We start from the raw sequence: 17776 nt of genomic DNA, 5'->3' as shown, positions 1-17776 counted from the left end.
TCCTTTTCCATCCATAAGGTTCAGTGTATTTTAAATAGTGCAATCGTGCATTGCAGCAATGATGCCCCTAAAGGTTGGTTTAAAGTGTGAAGGAAACAGGAAAGAGTGGTGATGTGAACAGGTGGGAGGGACCATGAAGCTGACGTGCAGATGACACCCTGAGGCTGCTTCCGAGCCAGTGGCAGCTGGTGGGCGTTTTGACTGGAGGGGCAGATATATTTCACAGTAATAAGCACGAGCAAAGAAGCTTAGCGAGGGAGACCAAAGCACCCAAGCTAATTTGTAATACTTTGGCCCTCATTACGACCCTGGCGGATTTTTACCGCCATCGACGGACTTTCCGGCCATGGCGCAAAGTCCCTTTACGCCATGGCGGATGGCGGACTTACCGCCCCATTCCGAGGTCGGCGGGGCGGTAAGTCCCCATTGACCCATTTACCCTTCCCCATTCCCATTTTGGCCCCATAGGGTATAATGGGAGTGGGGAAGGAGTTAATTACGCCACCGTAAAATACGGTGGCGTAATTAACACCAAGGTCCCAGAGCGCCATGGATTTTTCCGCCCGCAAAAAGCGGGCGGAAAAATGACCATGGCGCTCCGGGAACTCGTAGTTGGCGGTAAGGGGTCGGCGCAGCTAACGCTGGCGCAGACCCCTTAGCGCCAGGGTCGTAATGAGGGCCTTTGTCTCAAAAATTAGGTAAAAAAAAAACATACAATTTGCTATCAGTTCTGTAGAGAAACATATGAAAAAATGCATAAGCTGCCGGGGTACCAACAGTAGACAAGAGCAGATTCCAACACGTTTTCATGATGCTTGTGTCCATAATATATGCCACTGTTTGAACACACACATGCTGGCTATGCCCAGCTATGCCGTTATTATTGGGCACAGCCGCCTGAGTTTGTTTTTGTATTGTCAAAACTAGCTTTTCTGGGCACAACAAACATACATGTGATCTTACAGTGGCAATACTGGCATACATTGGCACAGAAAGCATTAAAATGTGTCCTTACAGTGGCAGTATTGGCAATATTGGCCTTCTTGGACACACCGCAGCCAACGTGAGATTGGCATAGATAAATGGGAGTGCATTTCTGTCACTACAAATGTGTACATTTTAAACCAAAGATAAGAGAATGACAATTGGGAGAAGTGAGTGCTGGGGGTTGCCTCCAAACTCCAATCATTTCTCTATTGGATGGGGGTTCTGAAAGGCACAGGATTTGTAAGTCCAAGTGATGGCGTCACTGAGGTATGATCTCTCATTTCTAATAATGCTCTGTGCAGGCTAGGAGTAGTCTCCAGCCGCGCCATTCACACAGAATATTGATTATCGTTCATTCTTAAGTCAGTAGCTAATAGCGAATGAAGGTGAAAATCTGAATAATGTGTTATTTCTGTACAAAGCAGATATTGGAGCAATGCCTAGTAGATTTGAATGAGAGAAAAGAGAAATCCATGTTTTAAACAGATCAATCCACTTTTATGTGATGCCAAGTTAATATGCTTGTATTCTGTGCCTATCACTTCAGTTGTAGTTTCAGAGTGCCTAGGTTTGTTCATGGAATGGCACACTATGCCTTAGTTTACTGGTGGGAAGGAATAAGAAAGGGGAAAATAAGACGGCAGAAAATTGGAACATGGAAGCTACAAAAACAGGGAAGGAGGAATGCAGAAATGGGAGAATGTTTGGGGATTGCATGGATGTGTGTCAGTCCTGGACCATACTTCCGCAAAAGTGAGGCAGATAGTTCCCACAATCTTGAGGTAATTGGGTTGTGTTTCCAAGGCAGACCTCGAGAGTTGTAAGAGAGTACACAAAGTAATGTTATATGCATCAGGGGCTCGGGAAAGTGTGGAAGTTTGGTGGCTTATTTAACGGGCTATCTCTCTACGGTGTACCCCGGGTCAGACTGCAGAATGATCATTCTGTGACTGCGAAGCCTGAGCCAAGAGTGGCCGGGTCAAGGATAGACTGTGTGTAAAGGGGAATGTTTTTGGTAACAGAAGGTAAAGGAATAGAGTGATCAAACTAATACAGTGAAATCTAAAAATCCTGACCCCTTGATGTTAAAAAGGTTATCATTAAGAGCTTGTCCATGTTATGTCATGCTATGGTTTGAGTTATTTAAGCTCAGAGTGAGGCAAGGTGGTGACTTGCTTGGAAGGAGGCCATCAAATGATGATAATATTGAGCAAACTATAGTGACAAAATATAACCTGAGCTCCCTAAGCAGGCTGCATTCATTAGCCTACGTGAAAGGCACAGGTGGATGGGAGACATTGGTGTGCAGCGACTTGTCTCATGTTATATGTTCCTGTTCTGACAGTTACTAAAAAGGATCTGCATTGTGTGGCCACGGCAGAATTGTTCATGGCGTAATTGGCTGCAGTCAATTTTGCCGCAAATACAGTTTTAGCACGGCCAAACTTACCCAATCTATGTCCCTCACCCTCAAAACATCCCCTGTACCTCCCTCACTTACATTTTCCACATCCGCTGCCTCTCCTGACCCTGCACCGTCAGTTCTGTCCCTCTAACGCAGGCTGGTCCGATGACGCCGAGTCCCCTTTTTTTTGTCCCCCGCCTCCAATCTTCAGAAAGCAGGGGACACACCCGTATCCCCCAAAGGCCAAAAATACTGAACATGGGCAGCGGGGCACCCCAAGTCCCCATGTTTGGTATTAAATACACAATTTGATCAAATCAAATCGAACGAATGGTGCTTGCCGAATTCGGTCCATATGTACCATTCGATCTATAATATTCAATCAAATTGGGTAATACCACTAAAAGGCTACGACAAGCTTTAGTGGTTGAGTAGTGCTTTATGCCACATCAATGGCAACTTACAGGACTGAGCTGGGAGGGAGCCTTTCAGGTGGCAAGCCAACAGCATGCAAATGAGTGCGCCCAACGATCAGCACTGAGGGGCCCCCGTCTGCTAGCGAGCCAGGAATTCTCCCTCATCCCACAAGAAGCTGGCAGCATTGGAAAGGATGTCCGGCCTCCCCCAGTGGCGACACCTCTGCCCATTCCTAAAGCAGGCATGACTTCCTCTATGGCTGCATGCATTTCTCCGTTCCCATCCCTTATGGTTTTCCCTAAAATCTTCACCCGGGGCAATCCCGCACCAGGGTGATCTTTGATTTAGCAGCCCATAAAGGAATACATACCCTGACGAGTCTGCTTGCAGGAGAACAGGATTCCCAAAAGGTTCAGCTGCCACGTGCATGGTCCCTCTAGCAGAAGCAGAACGAAAACCTTGGTCCCGGCAAGGATGTGAAACTTAGGATACCATTCATTTAATTATGATTGTGTGTATTTGGGATTATCACATTTACTTGTATTCTGTGCAGATGTTTAAATATCTAGCTTTTCATAAACATCATCTTTTATTTAACAAATCAAATTGTGACATAATGGACCTCTCAAAATCAATAACCAAATCTGTTAATCCAATCCCCAGATTTACATTTGATAAAATAAAGCCAATTATGTTATGTTGATTTATACCACGCACGGCACTCACGTGGCTCTGTAATAAAGTGGGTGGGGTTCGTTTGTGACGGAAGAGGGATAGGACGGAGGGTTGTGGTCTTCTGTTGGTGCGTGCAGAACCAGGAGCCACTGGCGTCCGTGCATGTCGGCTTTCTGAGTGTGCTTGGGTAGTGTGCACTGGGGTTATTGTGTCCGGAGGGGCAACATCCAGAGTCTGGGTTGTATGTTTGCGGCAGTTTTTATTCTTTTGGCAGGTGTGTGTTTTATGTGCAGTAAGGCTGGCCCACTTAGGGCTTGTGTGGTATGTGGGAGGTTTGCTGGAGAGGAGCGAGGAGCAGGGTGGTTAGTAGTTAGTACAGTGTGGTTGTTTTATTGTTGGTTCCAGGATCCGTACTGTCCCCTGTTTGACTTGCGTCCGAGGTAAGAGTTGTGGGAGATGCAATTTTTATGATCTGCTGTCTTTCTTATTCCCTTCAGGATTGAGTTCTATAGAGTGGCTATCAAACAGGAACACGCGGTTCTTCTGAATTTCCTTTTCTCACAGACTTTTGTTTCGATTTGGCGGTCATTGCTCAGTCTTAGGTTTCTTCCTGGTTGGTAGCGGTTATTTTTGGTTTAGAGGAATTTGGCTTCTTGTCCGTGCAGTGATTTGTGTGGGATGCAGAGGGCTTTGATGTTAATCCTATTTGTTTTACTGGAAGCCAATGTAGGCTTCTCAGGGCTGGTGTGTTGGGGTCTCTTCGGTTTAGTCTCAGGCGTAGTCTTTCTGCAGTGTTTTGGATGCATTGGAGTTTGTTTGCCTACCCATTGACTTCCTATTGCCATGCTCATATCTTTGGCCATTCCCACCCAGTTCCTGCCACCCAAAACACCTCCACCTGTGAACTCTTTGAGCCTGCTTTAACAAGCCTTATCATCAAACGTTGCACCCATAGTGCCTCCCAGTGTTGTTTCAAAGCAGTCTTCTGAGACTTAATGACTTCATTGGGAGTTGTAAAGCTGCTACTGGTGTAATACAAATGTTTTACCAGGTCTGCCTTCAGCCACTCGATTTATAATTACTATACAGGTCCTTCACTGAGGTCCTGTTAAAAACATGCATTGGCAAAGCCAACAATTTTGGCTTGTGTAAAAGTATTGGCACTGCTATTATATGCCCAGGTATTCGCACCATTTTGCACCTGCTGCCAACAATGGCCATTTAATACCTCAATGGCTGTGCCTACATGAGCCTTTCCCATGCCTACTAAAAACCCAAACCTTTGGCATTGCCAATGCATGTCTAACCTGTACATTCCACTGCAGCAACCCTTTACATATAAGCACACTTCTCCCGGCTCTCCAACACTCACCCTACAAATTCACTGTGCTCACCTTTGTGTTGCTTTTTGTCTTGCTATGTTTAAAATAAAAACGTTTCATAATTGTAATTGTTTTAGTGTGACTTTGTCTTGGTTTTTCTCATCATACGTAATTTCACTTAAACAGCAACCGATTACAGATAATAGTGGGGCACTGGTGTGCTATCACGCTTGGATGTAGGGGAAAGGGCCTGCCTTTGATTGGATAAGATTACTTACTTTAATGTTGTTAAATATTATTTCTGGAATATATTTTTTTTCTCTGATCTCTGAATGTAATTTCTGACTTTAGGATTAAAGCTATATAACATGCACATTGGTAAGTATTAGTTGAATACTGAAAAGCACGTGTCCAGTTGAGCACTGGTGGCAGGCGCGGACTGGCCTATAGGGCAATGCCCGAACCAAAAACTGAAAATGCTGGTGTGGGGCAGTTTTTCAGTCAAAGTCGGCCACTGTTTTTGCCAATGTGGGCTAGTTTGATGAGCTACTTCACTATATGGCTGGTTGTTTTGAACAATGCTGCTGAATAAATGATCTTTAACATGCACAATTTGCATCACATTTAATCAAAAAACGTCTACTTCGGTAGCATTCAAACAGTCTGTCACAAAAGGAATGAAGTGGCATTTGTAACCGTGGGCAGTGGTGGAATGGCCTATAGGGAACTCTCGAGATTTCCCGGTAGGCCTCTGCACCTTGGGCCCAGGGGTGGACTGGCCTATAGGGCACTTTGGAGATTTCCCGGTAGGCATCTGCACCCTGGGCCCAGGGGCGGACTGGCCTATAGGGCACTCTGGAGATTTCCCGGTAGGCATCTGCACCCTGGGCCCAGGGGCAGACTGGCCTATAGGGCACTCTGGAGATTTCCTTGTAGGCCTCTGCGCCCTGGGCCCAGAGGTGGACTGGCCTATAGGGCACTCTGGAGATTTCCTGGTATGCCTCAGCACCCTGGGAACAGGGGTGGACTGGCCATATAGGCCACTCTGGAGATTTCCCAGTAGGCCTCTGCACCCTGGGCCCAGGGAACTCTCGAGATTTCCCAGTATGCATCTGCACCCCGGCTTTCTTTTGTGTGGTATTTCTACATTTTCTCATAGGAAAAGGCTTGGGCTTGTGGGAGATGTGTAATTTCGGGCCACTTTGAAAATTATTTCCAGGGCCTCTTTTGGTTCACAGTCCACCCCTGACCGTGGGTGACTTTTTCATTGGTGCCCGAGTCTATTTTATGCCCCATTCCGACCTTGATCGGTGGTCTCGTGGAAACTTCCATGACTCGAACAACCTGGTATTAATTTTAGCAGCGCTGGCCCGTGCCAAACCTATCGACAGCGCCTATAGAATCTCAAGAACTTGGGAACAATACTACACGTGCCGTTTGGCTAACATTAAGGTGTGCAGCCAATCCCCCTTGCATTCTTGGAAAGGGCCTTACCTCCCAGTCGAGGACTGAGGCCTGCCACTGTGCGATCTTGTCGATGTTTTCCAGTCTTCTTTTCCTCTCGTTGATCTGCTGCGTCACGTTCCTCATGACTGCGAGGGCCGCCGCCACGTACCTGTAATCGCTGCGAGACACAAGAAGGTGGACGTCATTACGCCGAGCTCACACAACAGAGAAGACAGCGCAGCATTCTCGGCCTTAGGACCAATGTATGTTGTCACTCTAAAAATGTGTGAGGTTTCTTTGGGCCGTTGTACCACGCAGAATGGCATAATTGTGGATCTGAAGCCAATGATTGACCTGGTCTCCAGTGTAATTCTACAAGCACTTTCATTGCCATTATGAATTTCAGTTGATAAGAAGTATTCCCTAATAATAATGGTCACCATTGCCATGGCCACCTTTTCTTGATAATTTACATTTGCACAGTAATAGGACAATATCAGGATAATGACATCTTAGAATATTGAATTGTCTAAGTATTGTCATTGATCTGCCCATAGTTATAGTATGAATCACAGCAGTAAACTACTTAATCTTAAATTCTACAACAACAATACCCTGATACATCTATGAAATATTTGTGCTCTGTGATGTTGCTTGTAACATCTCTGTAAAACATGTTTGCAGGACTGTGCCGTTTCCAGTTTATAAACAATGAGTAATTAGCAATATGGGGGGGAGGGGTAATTTATTTCATGTCCCCGCAATGTTATGACACTTTTTAAAAAAGTGCCTGCCTAGTTCAACACCTTGTTTTTATACTCCCGGACATTTTCAATATTTTGGCAGGGTGAAATTGAAGACAGAACTAAATTACTGTTTCCGAATACCATAGCTCTCAACCATTTGTGTTGTAAAGGCGGGTGAAAACACCCGATTTTATTTTTGGCGGGTGAGAGGCCCATTGAAATGAATGGGCGTGCAGGAGGTTTGGCGGGTGAGTCAGCTGTTTACAAGGCGGGTGACACCCGCCAAAAGCGTGTGAGTTGAGAGCTATGCGAATACCCACAATGCACTACCTGCTAAAAAACACAGCATCACCAGCATCACCTCGAGGCTGGTGTTAATGTATAATATTTCAACAGAATGCGTCAGCCTCTAGTACCTGCCAAAGCTGGTGCAGTCCATAGGAATCTATGTTAAATGCCCCCTGTCATGCATACATTTCATCAGACACTGGAGCTCATTACGAGTTCCCCAGCATCCGGCCGATAATCATGGCAGGATACCGTGGAACCACCACACCGTCTCTGCCGCCTGATATCCCTTTGTTACCGGTCTATTACGGTTGGCAGAGACATGATATGATATGGCATTTGTAACGCGCCTATATACAAGTGTCTCAAGCGCGACGAGGCAAGGAGGGGGAACAGAGGGAGGACAGAGACAACAAGTGACATTGAGATTGCACAAGTGGAGGGGTCTGGGGAGGGGCAATGCTGTACATGGGATCAAAACAATAACAAGAAGTGCGGGTAGCAGGTGTCGGGTGCAAGGGTAAGTGCAGACAGCAGGTGTCCAAAAGTGCAGGTAGGGGGACTGTAGGGTTACAGATACAGACCCAAGTGCAAGGGTTGCCAGGAGGAAGTGCGGGTGTGCAACTGGGCGGGTAGAGACCTGGTCCCAAAATCAGAGGGTAGCCAGGTGACCAGTGAAGTAGAGGAGAGGAAGAGAGAAGGCAGAAGCAAGGAGGAAGGTCTTGAGGTGGCCGGCTTATCCATGTGATGGGGAAGCTTCCCTCACAGGATTGCTGCAATTGTCTGCTGGTAGGGGCCTGAACTACCAGCAGGTCAGGCCTGCCAGCACATCGCAGCCCATACCGGCAGACTTGGAGTTTGTTACCGGCACCTTATATCCTGACCGGCAAACTCATAATGAGCCCCATTGACACTGCATTGCACTACGACGTGTAAACCATGCATGCACATCTGGTTCCGCCAGGTTTTACATGCATACTTTGATGCACAAACCAAGAACATTGCACAGAGGGGAAAGTAGCGCACAAGTGCACAAGATGGCAGTGCCCCACATGCAATTTAGAGTTTTAAGGAAATCACCCCAAATATGCTTAACTCAATGCCTGCATTCCACTGCATTCCACTTTTCAAAATAGATTGCGCAGAACTGGGGCTTCACAGTCCCGCATGCGTGCCATGCAGGGAATACCTGTTGAAGGGAAAGAGATCATGTCGACATGTGTATGCCAATTGCCAGTGGCTTCCTTTGTGAGGGTAAACTAGATTTGGTTTGAAGTGAATCTAAACAGGTGTTGTTGACCTAGTCATGTCTTAACGCGACATGATGGCGTGGTTGGTGTTTGAATGGATCAGACTTGGGGGCCCTTCTGCAGAATAGCATTCCATTGTATTTCACAGGCCCTCCCCAGCTATTAGCAGAACACTGCAAAGCATATTTACTCATGCCATTGTCAACAAAATGTCACTGTTGGCAAAAAAAGCATTTTATTCCTGCCAAATAAGGACCCATAATTGGCATGCTTCCATCTTAGTCATATTTTATTTCTTTCAGAGAAATAACCGAAGACATTGACAAACTGATTTTCAAGGAATCAGAAGGCGTGTGAAGCTAACTGTCTTGTATGTACAATTCCCTGAGGATGTCTTTCTATTGGAGAACAGGGTTTTCCGCAAGACACCATTATCCTGAGACCCAACCACTCCCCTCCTCTTGTAAATTCAGCATGGCTCGTAGACCCAGCAAGACTCTCCTCATACGGAAGAGTAAACATTATCTCAGGCTGCGAGAAGCAGGGCGACCCACGGTCCCCAATGGGGTAACAAATGTTGCAGTCATTTTACACTCACATCCAAATCCTGAGGGTGCCCAAAGGAGTCCTATGGTTCATGGTTACAAACGTTACAGAGAGTATTGCAAAAAAATGAAATGAACACAAAGTCCAGAGTGCATGTTGTGCTTATTGTTTCAAGCATACAACCCTTTTAACACAGACATATTTTTTAAATATGGTCTGGGCTCATTTTTATGTTTTCATAATGCTTTTTGATTTCATGCAAATAATCCAGGAACCCTTGTTGGTGCTATTTGTCTACTTCCCCTTTGTAACAGAGTGTTTATCTTGGAATAATCACATGTCAGAAAATAATTAATGCAATTATTTTAGGGTTATTGGATAATGTGATTCACTCAGTTATATAAGTGTAATGTTTTTACTAGAACTACAATATAAAATGGAAGTGATTATAGGAAATGCCATTGCAACCTTTTAAAAGAGCCAATTTACAACACAAGTCCAATTAAATAATATGCTTTTTTTATATAGCTTCTTTTGCCGAGAGTATGAATCATTTTTTTCTTCAAAATGTCCTTCCTCCTTGGAAAGGGTCATTCTCAGATTAAAACAATTGATCTATGTATTCTGTAAGCACCAAGGCAAAATTTAAATGTGCATGCTGGCAACTGATTGGTTGGAAGTGCTGCTGAGCCCACTCATTTAATACAGTAATATGGCGGCAGCGGCATGACGAGGGAACCAATCGCCTGGTAAATTGGGGCTGATGAAAGGGGTGTCTGACAAAGATGAGTCATGAGCAGTGGATGGTGATTGGGGCATGTGGGGCAGGAGGCGGCGCAGTTATCAGAAGAGGGCAGAGTGGGCAAGACAAGTGAGTGGCCTCCATGAAATGCACTTACCCAGCCATCTGATTGGCTGGCCATTCCCTACTGGGTGGTAATATATCATATGTGCCTGAAGTGCATAAAATGTTTTCAATGCATGTACATTGGTGGTGTCTTGGGGGGTGTCCGGACATTTGGTCGAAAGACATTTGGTCGAAAGACATTCGGTCGACGGAATTTGGTCGAAAACCAAATGGTCGAATTTTTTATTTATTTATATATTTATTTTTGAGGTTTTAGTTTAGGGAAAAAAATGTTTTTTTAGAAAAAAGGGGGTTGGGGCGGGGACCCCCCCAAAAAAAAGGTGAAAATAAAAAATAAAAAAAATTCGACCATTTGTCTTTCGACCAAATGGTTTTGACCAAATGTCCTGTCGACCATTTTTTTTCGGCAAAATGTCTGGTAACCGTCTTGGGGCGCCAATAATTACTTAATCTTTTATAATGCGCTTAATACCGGAGACCATCTAAGCGTAGGTTTCAAACTGGTTTTTTCTCTGCGTTTTCTTGCTTCCAAAACAAACGCATTGCCCCAGAGCTATCCTCCCAGCCAATAGGTTTCTTTGTCAATAGCAGAGGCGTTGCTAAGTGGGTGCAGGGGCCGAGGGAACTACAGCCCACGGATCTTTTGTTTGGAGCCCCAGATTGAAGCTCAGGAGCTACAACCAAAAGGCTAGCTAGCCCCGAGTCTCGACAGACCCGAGTCTCGACAGTGCCAACATTAGTGTAGCCCCAGATCTTTTCAAGACCTAGCAACACCCCTGGTCGATAGACGAGGAATACAAGGCATCACCTGCTGTTTCTGGATCTTTCATCGAGGGTGCATCACCATGTCGGCTCGCTGTGGGTCAAGGTGCAATCTTACTGCTCGCTAACTGTATCCGATATCCTGGAGCTCAAATTACGCGGACACAAATTCATGTCCAGCCGTTAAAGAGTCCACACTCTCGCCCGCGCCTCGGCGTCTCTGCTGAACCCAGTGGTGAACATATCAATTAAGCAGGTGCCGCAGAACAATGGCTGCTGAAAGGCTCTCCTGGGCGGCTTCTGTTTCCAATCAATAGGTGGCTAATTAAGTGCATGTTCCCCTGTATTAAGTGACAAAGAAACAACTCATCACTGATCAGATTCCTATCCATTATTAATGTTTGGCCTCTGTGCCGGAGGAACAGAAACAGAAGATGTGGTCCAGAAGCTAAGTTGCTGAATTTGAAGACGGAATTGCAGGCTCTTATCTAGCATTTTACCCAGGCTCGGAATGGGGCATAACATTGTCTCGGGCACCAATGAAAAAGTGTCCCACAGTTGCAAATGACTATTCATTCCTTTCGTGACAGACTATTTGAATAGTAACCAAGGTGTAGTTTTTTTGATAAAATGTGATGCAAATTGTGCAATTTAAAGAATATTTATTCAGCAACACTGGTCAAAACTATTAGCCTCATAGTGAAGTAACTCATCAAACTGTTAAAATTGGACAAAAAAGTGGCCCGCTTTGACCAATAAAACTGGCCCAGACCAGCATTTTGCGTTTTTGGTTCAGGCATTGCACAATTGCTTTATAGGCTAGTCCGATTCCGATCCTGATATTAATAGACCATAAATAATTTTTTTTCTGGATCGTCTAAACTGCACCTGGAACTGATACTCTCCAAAATGCCTTAAGTTTAAGGATAAAGGGAAGCTTATGTGAAGCCCGGAAATTCGGCAGCAGTTGGCATTGAATTCTCTGAGCGAACCTTGTGCTAAATCGCCAAAATATATTTACAAAAAATGAACGGTTTTAAATGTGCGTTGTCCCCTTTCACTGTTCTTTTTTACTTCTAGACAGGTTTCACTTTATCAAACCCAGAGGGATAATAAAACAAGACTGGCTGACTTACTTCCGGTGTAGTAATAACGATAGTCCTCCATCGTGCCACAGCGCGCCTCCACTCAAAAAGCAATCTTTCAGGCTTTGTGTCTGTCCGAGCCACCGAGTCTGTCTTGGGAGGATAGCTCAGGAGCAACGTGCTCGCCTTGGAAGCAAGACGACGTGAGAACCGCAGGTTTCATCCCCGGGTCCGCGCTTAGAAACTTCTGGGTAATAAGCGCGTTATATATAACCAATCATATCCTATCACCAATGGGGCAAGTATTTACCCTTTGTCGTTCTATGCAAAAGCTTCCCCCAAGGTGCTCCAAACAACTGTGACTGCCATTGTGGTAGTACACAGGTAGAGACATCTGTGTGGGGTAATCTAGCTCACCTGCCTGAAAGCATCTTAGGCCATTGACCAGCTGAACTACTGGCCGGGTGGTAATATAGCCTGTTCTACCACCCGTGGTAGGGTTGGAAATACCACTGATGACAGAGTGCTGGCAGAAAATACACCATATTGCAAGGACAAACACTAACTTGACAATCCGCCAATTGTTGCCTTCACTCCACGAGGGAGGTATACATTGTACAAAATACCTTGAACTTTAATAATGTTTTTTTTTTTTTCCCTGTGGAGAAGAGAAACACTTGCCATTAATTCAGGGGACCGAGATTTGCACGAGTTTTGAGTAGAGGGTTGTAAAGGAGGGCATTTCTGACACCCACCTACGCCTCTTCCTTCAAGTTAAGTGCATACATGGGTCAGAACTGGCCATTGTGGGCAGAGTAGTGACAGCCCCCATCTGAGGCTGTGGATACATGGGTTTATGTCTGGTTAGTTAACGTTTCTAGTGGCAGACTTGGCCGTTGTGGGCAGAGGAGTGGCAGCCCCCGTCTGAAACTGGGGATAAAAGGGTTTATGTCTGGTTAGTTACCTTTTCTAGTAACAGACTTGGCCGTTGTGGGCAGAGTAGTGGCAGCCCCCGTCTGAGGCTGGGGATCCACGGGTTTATGTCTGGTTAGTTACCGTTTCTAGTGGCAGACTTGGCCATTGTGCGCAGCGTAGTGGCAGCCTCGATCTGAGGCTGTGGATACACGGGATTATGTCTGGTTAGTTACCGTTTCTAGGGGCAGACTTGGCTTTTGTGGGCAGAGTAGTGGCAGCCTCCATCTGAGACTTGGGATACACAGGTTTACGTCTGGTTAGTTACCGTTTCTAGTTGCAGACTTGGCCGTTGTGGGCAGACTAGTGGCAGCCACGTCTGAGGCTGTGGATAAAGGGATTAAGTCTGGTTAGTTACCGTTCCTAGATGCAGACTTGGCCGTTGTGGGCCGAGTAGTGGCAGCCCCCATCTGAGGCTGTGGATACACGGGTTTACGTTTGGTTAGTTCCCTTTCTAGTGGCAGACTTGGCCGTTGTGGGCCGAGTAGTGGCAGCCCCCGTCTGAGGCTGTGGATATACGGGTTTACGTTTGGTTAGTTACCGTTTCTAGATGCAGACTTGGCCATTGTGGGCAGAGTAGTAGCAGCCCCCGTCTGAGGCTGTGGATACATGGGTTTATGTTTGGTTAGTTACCGTTTCTAGTCCCAGACTTGGCCGTTGTGGGCCAAGTAGTGGCAGCCCCCGTCTGAGGCTGTGGATACACGGATTTACGTTTGGATAGTTACCATTTGTAGTTGCAGACTTGGCCGTTGTGGGCAGAATAGTGGCAGCACCCGTCTGAGGCTCTGGATACACGGGTTTATGTCTGGTTAGTTACCGTTTCTAGTGGCAGACTTGGCTTTTGTGTGCAGAGTAGTGGCAGCCTCCGTCTGAGACTGGGGATACACGGGTTTATGTGTGGTTAGTTACCGTTTCTAGAGCCAGACTTGGCCGTTCTTGGCAGAGGAGTGGCAGCCCCCATCTGAGGCTGTGGATACACGGGTTTATGTCTGGTTAGTTACTGTTTCTAGTGCCACACTTGGCCATTGTGGGCCGAGTAGTGGCAGCCCCCGTCTGAGGCTGTGGATACATGAGTTTACGTTTGGTTAGTTACCGTTTCTAGTGCCAGACTTGCCCGTTGTGGACAGAGTAGTGGCAGCCCCCGCCTGAGGCTGGGGATCCACGGGTTTATGTCTGCTTAATTACCGTTTCTAGTGCCAGACTTGGCCGTTGTGGGCAGAGTAGTGGCAGCCCCCTTCTGAGACTGTGAATACACATGTTTATGTCTGGTGTGTTACCGTTTCTAGTGCCAGACTTGGCCGTTGTGGGCAGAGTAGTGGCAGCCCCCGTCTGAGGCTGGGGATCCACGGGTTTATGTCTGGTTAGTTACCGTTTCTAGTGGCAGACTTGGCCATTGTGGGCAGCGTAGTGGCAGCCTCGATCTGAGGCTGTGGATACACGGGATTATGTCTGGTTAGTTACCGTTTCTAGTGGCAGACTTGGCTTTTGTGGGCAGAGTAGTGGCAGCCTCCATCTGAGACTTGGGATACACAGGTTTACGTCTGGTTAGTTACCGTTCCTAGATGCAGACTTGGCCGTTGTGGGAGGAGTAGTGGCAGCCCCCATCTGAGGCTGTGGATACACGGGTTTATGTTTGGTTAGTTTCCTTTCTAGTGACAGACTTGGCCGTTGTGGGCCGAGTAGTGGCAGCCCCCGTCTGAGGCTGTGGATATACGGGTTTACATTTGGTTAGTTACCGTTTCTAGTGGCAGACTTGGCCGTTGTGGGCCGAGTAGTGGCAGCCCCCGTCTGAGGCTTTGGATATACGGGTTTACATTTGGTTAGTTACTGTTTCTAGTGCCAGACTTGGCCGTTGTGGGCAGAGTAGTGGCAGCCCCCGTCTGAGGCTGTGGATAAACGGGTTTATTTCTAGTTAGTTATCGTTTCTAGTGGCAGACTTGGCTTTTGTGGGCAGAGTAGTGGCAGCCTCCGTCTGAGACTGGGGATACACAGGTTTACGTCTGGTTAGTTACCGTTTCTAGTGCCAGACTTGCCCGTTGTGGGCCGAGTAGTGGCAGCCCCCGTCTGAGGCTGTGGATACATGGGTTTATGTTTGGTTAGTTACCGTTTCTAGTCCCAGACTTGGCCGATGTGGGCCGAGTAGTGGCAGCCCCCATCTGGGGCTGTGGATACACGGATTTACGTTTGGATAGTTACCATTTGTAGTTGCAGACTTGGCCGTTGTGGGCAGAATAGTGGCAGCACCCGTCTGAGGCCCTGGATACACGGGTTTATGCCTGGTTAGTTACCTTTTCTAGTGGCAGACTTGGCTTTTGTGTGCAGAGTAGTGGCAGCCTCCGTCTGAGACTGGGGATACACGGGTTTATGTGTGGTTAGTTACCGTTTCTAGTGCCAGACTTGGCCGTTGTTGGCAGAGGAGTGGCAGCCCCCATCTGAGGCTGTGGATACACGGGTTTATGTCTGGTTAGTTACTGTTTCTAGTGCCACACTTGGCCGTTGTGGGCCGAGTAGTGGCAGCCCCCGCCTGAGGCTGTGGATACATGAGTTTACGTTTGGTTAGTTACCGTTTCTAGTGCCAGACTTGCCCGTTGTGGACAGAGTAGTGGCAGCCCCCGTCTGAGGCTGGGGATCCACGGGTTTATGTCTGGTTAATTACCATTTCTAGTGGCAGACTTGGCTTTTATGGGCAGAGTAGTGGCAGCCCCCTTCTGAGACTGTGAATACACATGTTTATGTCTGGTTTGTTACCGTTTCTAGTGCCAGACTTGGCCGTTGTGGGCAGAGTAGTCGCAGCCCCCGTCTGAGGCTGGGGAACCACGGGTTTATGTCTGGTTAGTTACCGTTTCTAGTGGCAGACTTGGCCATTGTGGGCAGCGTAGTGGCAGCCTCGATCTGAGGCTGTGGATACACGCGATTATGTCTGGTTAGTTATCGTTTCTAGGGGCAGACTTGGCTTTTGTGGGCAGAGTAGTGGCAGCTTCCATCTGAGACTTGGGATACACGGGTTTACGTCTGGTTAGTTACCGTTTCTAGTTGCAGACTTGGCCGTTGTGGGCCGAGTAGTGGCAGCCCCCATCTGAGGCTGTGGATACACGGGTTTACGTTTGGTTAGTTACAGTTTCTAGTGGCAAACTTGGCAGTTGTGGGCGAGTAGTGGCAGCCCCCGTCTGAGGCTGTGGATATACGGGTTTACGTTTGGTTAGTTACCGTTTCTAGATGCAGACATGGCCGTTGTGGGAAGAGTAGTAGCAGCCCCCGTCTGAGGCTGTGGATACACAGGATTATGTCTGGTTAGTTACCGTTTCTAGTGCCAGACTTGGCCGTTGTGGGCAGAGTAGTGGCAGCCCCCGTCTGAGGCTGTGGATAAACAGGTTTATGCCTAGTTAGTTATCGTTTCTAGTGGCAGACTTGGCTTTTGTGGGCAGAGTAGTGGCAGCCTCCGTCTGAGACTGGGGATACACAAGTTTATGTCTGGTTAGTTACCGTTTCTAGTGCCAGACTTGCCCGTTGTGGGCCGAGTAGTGGCAGCCCCCGTCTGAGGCTGTGGATACATGGGTTTATGTTTGGTTAGTTACCGTTTCTAGTAGCAGACTTGGCCGTTGTGGGCAGAGTAGTGGCAGCCCCGTCTGAGGCCGTGGATACACGGGTTTATGTCTGGTTTGTTACCGTTTCTAGTCACAGCCTTGGCCGTTGTGGGCCGAGTAGTGGCAGCCCCCGTCTGAGGCTGTGGATACACGGATTTACGTTTGGATAGTTACCATTTGTAGTTGCAGACTTGGCCGTTGTGGGCAGAATAGTGGCAGCACCCGTCTGAGGCTCTGGATACGTGGGTGTATGTCTGGTTAGTTACCGTTTCTAGTGGCAGACTTGGCTTTTGTGTGCAGAGTAGTGGCAGCCTCCGTCTGAGACTGGGGATACACGGGTTTATGTGTGGTTAGTTACCGTTTCTAGTGCCAGACTTGGCCGTTGTTGGCAGAGGAGTGGCAGCCCCCACCTGAGGTTGTGGATACACAGGTTTATGTCTGGTTAGTTACTGTTTCTAGTGCCACACTTGGCCGTTGTGTGCCGAGTAGTGGCAGCCCCCGGCTGAGGCTGTGGATACATGAGTTTACATTTGGTTAGTTACCGTTTCTAGTGCCAGACTTTCCCGTTGTGGACAGAGTAGTGGCAGCCCCTGTCTGAGGCTGGGGATCCACGGGTTTATGTCTGGTTATTTACCATTTCTAGTGGCAGACTTGGCTTTTATGGGCAGAGTAGTGGCAGCCCCCTTCTGAGACTGTGAATACACATGTTTATTTCTGGTTTGTTACCGTTTCTAGTGCCAGACTTGGCCATTGTGGGCAGAGTAGTGGCATCCCCGTCTGAGGCTGGGGATCCACGGGTTTATGTCTGGTTAGTTACCGTTTCTAGTGGCAGACTTGGCCATTGTGGGCAGCGTAGTGGCAGCCTCGATCTGAGGCTGTGGATACACGGGATTATGTCTGGTTAGTTACAGTTTCTAGGGGCAGACTTGGCTTTTGTGGGCAGAGTAGTGGCAGCCTCCATCTGAGACTTGGGATACACCGGTTTACGTCTGGTTAGTTACCGTTTCTAGTTGCGGACTTGACCGTTGTGGGCAGACTAGTGGCAGCCCTGTCTGAGGCTGTGGATACAGGGATTAATTAAGTCTGGTTAGTTACCGTTCCTAGATGCAGACTTGGCCGTTGTGGGCCGAGTAGTGGCAGCCCCCGGCTGAGGCTGTGGATACATGAGTTTACGTTTGGTTAGTTACCGTTTCTAGTGGCAGACTTGGCCGTTGTGGGCCGAGTAGTGGCAGCCCCCATCTGAGGCTGTGGATATACGGGTTTACGTTTGGTTAGTTACCGTTTCTAGATGCAGACTTGGCCGTTGTGGGAAGAGTAGTAGCAGCCCACGTCTGAGGCTGTGGATACACAGGATTATGTCTGGTTAGTTACCGTTTCTAGTGCCAGACTTGGCCGTTGTGGGCAGATTAGTGGCAGCCCCCGT

General features: G+C 47.5%; 1 protein-coding gene across 3 annotated transcripts in view; it reads right to left on the bottom strand.

Moving 5' to 3' along the window:
* ARHGEF9 (Cdc42 guanine nucleotide exchange factor 9) overlaps positions 1-17776 on the bottom strand; it is a 1787868-nt gene that overhangs the window by 182396 nt on the left and 1587696 nt on the right. For all 3 annotated transcript variants that reach the window (XM_069612543.1, XM_069612544.1, XM_069612545.1), the window contains one exon: positions 6301-6430. In XM_069612543.1, coding sequence (XP_069468644.1) covers positions 6301-6430 — 130 coding nt within the window. The remainder of the gene's footprint in view (positions 1-6300; positions 6431-17776) is intronic.

Source organism: Ambystoma mexicanum, chromosome 5p (assembly GCF_040938575.1).
Source record: "Ambystoma mexicanum isolate Mex_15411 chromosome 5p, UKY_AmexF1_1, whole genome shotgun sequence".
Lineage (NCBI taxonomy): Eukaryota > Metazoa > Chordata > Amphibia > Caudata > Ambystomatidae > Ambystoma > Ambystoma mexicanum.
This window is presented reverse-complemented; position numbering and strand designations above follow the sequence as displayed.